At 26.3% G+C, this 7683-nt stretch overlaps 1 protein-coding gene across 2 annotated transcripts in view; it reads left to right on the top strand.

Annotated features, from left to right (window-relative positions):
- The window catches only part of LOC100159713 (mitogen-activated protein kinase kinase kinase 7), a 177413-nt gene that overhangs the window by 164964 nt on the left and 4766 nt on the right, over positions 1-7683 (top strand). For both annotated transcript variants that reach the window (XM_029491566.1, XM_029491565.1), the window contains exons 10-11: positions 6711-6832; positions 7273-7425. In XM_029491566.1, coding sequence (XP_029347426.1) covers positions 6711-6832; positions 7273-7425 — 275 coding nt within the window. The remainder of the gene's footprint in view (positions 1-6710; positions 6833-7272; positions 7426-7683) is intronic.

Here is a 7683-nt window from a genome sequence, read left to right as displayed (position 1 = left end):
TCAAAAAGGTTGAAAATTGAAAACCAGATTTCCTTTTTCATATACCAATTAAAAATATCGATCCACATTATTTTAGATCCTGTGCGGAGCAATGAATATATTGGTTTTAATATGATATGTCTTTTTTTTTTCACTGTCATCACCTTTTAGGGCAGTAAAAATGCTTAGATTTTTTTCAGCAGCATCTTTATTGATAGAAAAGTGAATCTATAAAGTTGATACTTTGGAAGTCAAAAATAATAAATTCCTCGTAGTTTACATAAGCGCCGAGAAAATCAAATTTAGGAAAAACAGAAATTTTACGCAAAAACGTGTATATTTGTACATAAAATGTTAACTAAATGTTTATACCAACATTTTACACCATACAATTTTCAAAATATTTTGTACTGAATTATTTTATATTAAGTTTTGAGCTGTTTACAGAAATTTTCAGTTACCAATTATTTAGTTTTTTTTTTCTATAAATGTCAACAAAATTGTATTCGTTGGGTCAAAAAGCTTGAAAATTTAATACAAGGCTCCTGATATACTGTTACAATGGCATTTGATAAATATTAAAAATACATGGACACGGTTTTTTTTAATAAGCATTTCAAGTTCAAATTTTGACAAAATACTTAAAAATCACGAAAATGTACAAATTATTTTGAGTTAAAAATTCATGAAGATTTAAGATTTTATTGAATATTTGAAAATAAAATTCATGATTTCTCATAAGTTTATTTATTTTTATCAATAAAAAAAATCTACCAGAAAGGTAAATTAAATTTTTATGAGAGTTTGAAGTTAAAATTTTTACAACATAGGATATTCACTCGATTTCTCATATAGCGATTTTCTTATTTTGTTGTAATTCAAAAACAAATAATCGTAGATACTTTACCCTATGTTTATTTTATTATTTCCTATACTTGATAACATTATCAAAATATTTTGACTTATTTTGAGTTGTTTAACTAGTTTACGAACATTTTAAATTTTAAATTTTTTTAGTCTGATTTTTTATAAACGTTGATAATTTTATTTGTTGGGTCAAAATACTTGGAAATTTAATAAAATTCTTCTCGCACATTGTTATAATATCAGCTTAAAAAACATTAAACATACATACCTAATATTTTTTTTGAAGTTGAAATGTTGACAAATCTATCAAGAGTTTAATTTTTACTGTTTTTTTCTAAGAATTGGTGCTTCAATTTATTTATAGTATTATCACAGAATACATAAAATATTAATATTGTTAATAAGATCATTTATTATCAAAACGTGTTTTATTTAAATATTTGTATTAGTTTTTATTGTTTTCATATTATATTCATGATTTAAGTAAATTAAATAATATAACAGAAAACAATAGTATAAACAGTATCAAGTGAATAGACTAATGATGCTTATTAAAATCTTCTCTTATAACATTTTTCATACTTGTGTACATAAATTCATTCATTATTTAATTCTTATGTTAAGCAATTTGAATTGTTGTCTTGTCTATGTTAAATTATTAAACTAATGTCATAAGAACAATAGAAATTAATTGGATCTGGCCCAATAAAATAAATACCAAAAATAGATGCTAACTGTTTGTCAGAAGAAAATATCTCGCTTAATTTCACTCAAATCACAATCATTTTTAGGTTTGATTAAAATATACCTATGATTACATATTTTGTATAGTTTATAGTTGATAATTTGATGTTCAATTATTATAATTTACTGTAAATTATTGGTATATATTTATTATGGACTTTCAGAATTCCTAAGTTATTGAGAATAATATAATAATATAGAGATAATTTAATAAACAATTCAACATTTATCTATTAATCATTTGCTGAACAATAAATATTTATATGTATATCTCATGCAGTATTATAAAATAGATTTTAAATATTTTATAATATTATGTCATCATCACAATATCATTAAAAGTATAGGTAATTAAAGCAAAATGATCACAAGTTATCTAGGGACACTATTATTTTCAATGGGAGTTTAAAAAACAATTTATGTTTCTGATATTAAATTTTATCTTGGTAAGACTATACCTAAACCCCCCCCCCCCTAAAATATGCCCCCCTGTGTACCCTTTTTTGAATATTCTGATTTATTTTTAAAAGTTCTTTAAGGCGAATGACCGCCAAGTTAAATGATCCATCAAAGAGATCATTTTTTCTGATGACACGTGAATGCCAGTTACTATTTTAATAATAAATCACATCAGCATGAGTCATATTATGGTGAATGACCCATGGCTTGGCCAAAAAAAAAACTTTTGGATTATCTGTTGTATAATTTACTTATGTGTATATTACAATGTTTTAGCAATCAAATATTATATGGTGTTTATTATTAAGTATTGATGTAAAATAGCACAATCATTACAAACACATAACTTTCATTAGTTGAAGTGGTAAAACAATTTTGTTAGTAAATATTTTTGTCTAGAAATTTTAATTCAATATCCCAAAATTTGATAAAACCGTTTATATTCTAAGTAATTTTTGCATCAAACAATATGTTAATAATAGCCAATAGGTATTAAACATTTTATTGTTAAGACTTTTGCTGCCATAATAATGTGTTTAATCAGATTTTAAACAGAACAACTTTTCCAGTACAATGTTTAATGCAAAATGTTTAGGTAACCATTAACCTATCTGATTATCTGAAGGATATTTACATTATCTAAGACCTAACTTGAATAATATATAGGAATAATAGGAATAATAGAATATATAGAAATAATAGATAGGTACCACTGTACCAGTATTTACCTACATTATAATATTATCTACGTACGTAAATACAGAAGTGGGTATTCAACAATCAACAGTTGTCTTTAATAATTATTCAAATAAATAATTTAAATGAAATCATCCTTCCGAGATAAGTTTACATTTTGCATTATAAATTAGTCCGGAAAATGTATTATTTTAATTTTATTGAAAGTATTATTTTTATATTCGTGCATTAGCAAACATCGAGGGCCAATAGTTGGGGGGATTTAGCCACTGCCCCCTCCCCCGAAAAAAACCCAATTTCCGTCTATACATTCCAGTTTTGTCTCGTGTTATGAGTAAGGTGGCTATTTGCCAGTATCAGTATGTCAATGCAAACATTTTGTTTCCGGTGCTTATAGCCTCAGAAGGACGTGACCTTATAGTTGCAGCATGTAATGTTCAACAAATATTCCTGTCATTCCAATACCGATGTCCGATGTTCTGTTTAAGATTTTGTACCTTAACAGTTTGTCTATAAATAATGAATTTGTTCGAAAAAAATCTACATTTTACAATTTTTTATTCAGTTATTACAAATGCAAATATAATTTACCTGTAAAATATAAATGTTAAGTATTTAGTATTAACTAAAAACAAAATATACGCCCGTCTGAAGAATTTCCTCTCTTTTGTGTTTTCTAATTATTTTCCAGTATAAATTATTATTTTTTTGTCTTATTGTAGTATTTTAAATAATTTTATTGAAAATTTACCTAAAAGAGTTTAAAACATCTCAGTTTATTTAAATATATTACCTTTTGGTATCGTCCCAAAATGAATATTGAAATATATTTTAAAATAATAATATTTTTGAAATGTATTGTTATTTCTAATATAGACCTATGGGTTTTCGGCTCTTGCGTTTGAATATTAAATTTATATTAGATTTACCTGTATGTAAAATATTTTGTGGTCCCTTGTTAAATTTTAAATTAATCTCGTGTACCTATTATTATAGACTTTATACACAATTGTTTAGGACAATAATAAAATTATAATTTTATGTAAGGAAAACGAATGAGAGGGTAGTTGACAAAAACGTCTCTTAATAAAGAGATGGCCAGATAAATTTAGAATTTACGTAAATAGCTGGCGGAACACAAAGACGTGTACGGTGTTTAAAAGCCCGGTTTACTAAATGGCTGCCTAACACCATAACGTAATAAATATTGGCGCTGTTACAATTAATAATAAATTACTAAGCGGCGAACAATTTGAGTGTTTATTATACTTAAATTTTCATTTTAATTTTGTTTTCTATAATTGCTATCTACTATTAATTGATTAACTTGTTTTACGTAGGTACTTAGATTTTTTTAGAATGTCAGCACACTATTTTTCCCTCAGACTCATATGCGTGTTTATACGGTGGCTTTATAGGTACCTATTTAAATGTTATAAAGCGATATTTGAGAATTTTTAATTTGTAATATTTTACAAACTCGCAACTGAAATAAAAATTAAACCATTAAAAAAAAGTTATTTTACAAACACATAATATTATAATGTCCAGGTGCTCTTAACTTTAAGTTTAATATTAGGTCAATTCACTCTAATACTAAACCTAACAACACAAGATTGGTTCAAATTTTCCATATTGCACGTGGGCCAGAGAGAGAAAACACGTGCGCGTATAATCTCTTAAATATCAGTCATCATTACTCACTAGTCAGTCATAATAAGATATTTTGCATTATATAAAAAATTCTTTGTAATTTGTAGTCAGTGGCGTATTTAGGACATTTTCATGGAGGGGTCCAGTTAATTTTCCAAACACATTTAATGTACCCCATCCCCCCTGTAAATACGCATTGGTTTGTAGTTGTATAGGTACTAGAATACTAATAGTATACTAGACATTGGCGGAGTTGTGAACGCTGCAAAAAAAATATCTTTATTAATGCTCGATCTCGAGTTCATAATTAATTATGACTGAACCACAAGCAATTGAACAATACCTGTACTCCATAGAATATAGTAGGTCTCTAGACTTTAGTAATAGTTACTACTTACTAGTTATTATAAATATTTTATATTAGCAGTCTTGTAATACATTTTTTTAAAAGCTTTTTGACCCTACGATTAAAATTTGATTGACATTTATAGAAAAAAAACTAAAAATATTGGAAACTGAAAATATTCGTAAACAGCTCAAAACAAGTCAAAATATTTTGAACATTTTATGGTGTACTTATAGAAAATATTAATATAAACATTCATTATAAATGTCATGTATCTACGATCATTTGTTTTAGAGTTACACCAAAAATTAAATTAAATTTTTTCAAAAACCGATTTTGCGTAAAAATTTCCGTTTTTCCTTAATTTTTTTTCGTTTTTCTTGGATCTTTTGAAAACTACTAGGAATTTTAAATGTTAACCTCCTGAATGCACATATTAGATTCACTTTCCCATTGAACAAGATACTGAAGTTGAAAATCAAAACATTATTTCGAGTACCTACTTATCGTGTACGCACACACATCATTGTAAGATCAATACATTCATCGCTCGCTCAGAATCTAAAAATCGAAAATTTCTCATAAATTCTTATAAATTTAAAAAGTGTCAAAATATTATGATTTTTTTAAAATGTATTTTCCGCATTTTAATACAAATTTATTGTAATTGAAAATAAATTGTCTATTTGTTTGGTTTAAATCATACATTCGTATTCGCCATTCATCGATTTTTAAATCTCGTGAATATGTGTTCGGATGTAATTTTTACTATGTAGAGTTATTTTTCCGTGGTTATTTTTCTACAGGGTTTTTTTTTTATTAATTATTAGTTATTTATAACTTATAGACGAGTTCAATCATTTCCAAAACCCATATACAGGTAGAACGTCGACTTGAACCTTAATACCTTATTGTCAATAAATATTGTTTTATAAATAGTTAGGTAATTAATTCATACAATATTGGCGATATAATATTAATTGCAATTTTATTACTATACTATTGATTTTAATTTTATAAAGGAAAGTGTCTCAAAATTATTTTGTGGGTATAGTTTTTTGTATTTTATTCCCTGCCAATGAAGTCTTTGCACGCCTATGCATTCACACTCATGACTCGTCCCATATATTAATGTATTTATTTGAACAAAAAATGACCATAATAATTATGACTGAATCTGTTGCAATTTATATATCGGCAGAATTAGTTGGAAACGGTTACAATGACTCATCTTCAAAATTAATTAGTTCAACAAAAATACACAAAATTTGATAGGTACCTACTAAATAATAATACAGTATTACAACAGTAATAATACCTAGGTACTTATCCCAATTTCAATTTGAATAAAATATCAGAATATTACGTAATTTATTGTCCTTGGATGATGAATTCCATTACATATATAATGTATTTGTTGTACTGTGCCTACATTATAGTTGAAAATAAATATTAATTTACGTTTTTAGTATAGTTACGCATTTATTATGTACGGCACCTTTTTTTATTCAACAAAATACTTTCATGATTTGTGTTTAACGGGATGTCAGATCTGTGGTCCAGATGTCTGGAGTGATCTGGCTCACGTTGTAAAGGGTGTGAGTCATTCGGCTAGATTTAGACACGACACGGCTGTAGAGAGAGTAGTGTTTTCCTAGTGTTGTGTATTTGTATGTTTATTTCCTTGCTCGATTTCTGACGGACAACAACTATGTGTGAGCTTAGCGAGTGCGTCACAAATGATCACTATAGTAAGTAGGTAGCCAATCTATTTGGCTTCATTTGTTTAATGACCTGCCTCATCAATAGATATTATTGTAAATCAATATATGATAGAAAATTACTTGAATTACAATTTATTAAACACACTCAAATAACTATTGATTTGGAAACTGTAAACATAATATTATAATGATTGTATTATGTATTAACATTTTTAACAATTCTATATAATATTATAAACCAGGTGTTTCTGGAACACATCCTGAACTGGATAATTTGTACTTGATGTTAGATCAACAGTTGCATCCAATACCCCCAGATAACACTTGTCCACAATCAGTTCAAATATTCGAAGAACACAAACAGGTACCTAAATAATAATACATTTTTTTTAAATTATATTAGCGAGGTATATAATTTTAGTTTTGATAATTATACTATAGTTCTATTTCTGTATAAATGGATTTATAATTGTTATAGGAATTAACTGTTGTAATAAATACCATAAGTAATTCATACCTAGCTGATATGAAAATTATTTATTTTGAATTATAATTAACAATAAAAACCAAAGTGAAAATTGATAAAATCAATGTAGTTTGTTAATAAAAGATTCCTATATTAATTTGAGGTTATTATAAATAACAACCTAGTATTTTCAATAAATTATAAATTTTTATTTTTGAGTTTACCCAGTATATTTTCCATCGATAAATAATTTTTATATTTTTAGTTTTTAAATTTTTTAATATAAACAAGCCACAATAATTGAAAAAATAAACTAATTCATTTTTACATATTTTTAGCTTGCTCAAGAATATTTAAAAGTGCAAACTGAAAGAGCATATTTATCTAGACATATGGAGCAATTGGCAGAGCGATTAAGTCAGGAAGAAATCTTGTGTGATGAAGAAGTAGATGATGATGATGAAGAACTTAAAAAGCTCAAAAATGAAAAAGTAAATATTGATAACATTTTTTTTTGTAAAAATGTTAATGTTAAGAGGACGTTATACCCGCATGTGTTGTCTCCGTCTTACAAGTGCATAACAAAGCAAATTCTACGCTCAGCAGAACACGTGTAGTTCCGTTGGTTTAAAAATTAGAGGAATTGACCTCTGATGAAATCTAAAGGTAAGATTATTATCTAGACAACCTCATGGGCTTTTTATTATATTTTAATTTTAAAGCAAGCTATGAGTATTTTAAAATTGTAA

The sequence above is a fragment of the Acyrthosiphon pisum genome, chromosome A3 (assembly GCF_005508785.2).
Source record: "Acyrthosiphon pisum isolate AL4f chromosome A3, pea_aphid_22Mar2018_4r6ur, whole genome shotgun sequence".
Classification (NCBI taxonomy): domain Eukaryota; kingdom Metazoa; phylum Arthropoda; class Insecta; order Hemiptera; family Aphididae; genus Acyrthosiphon; species Acyrthosiphon pisum.
Note: the sequence above shows the minus strand (reverse complement) of the source record. Positions and strands in the feature narration are given on the sequence as shown.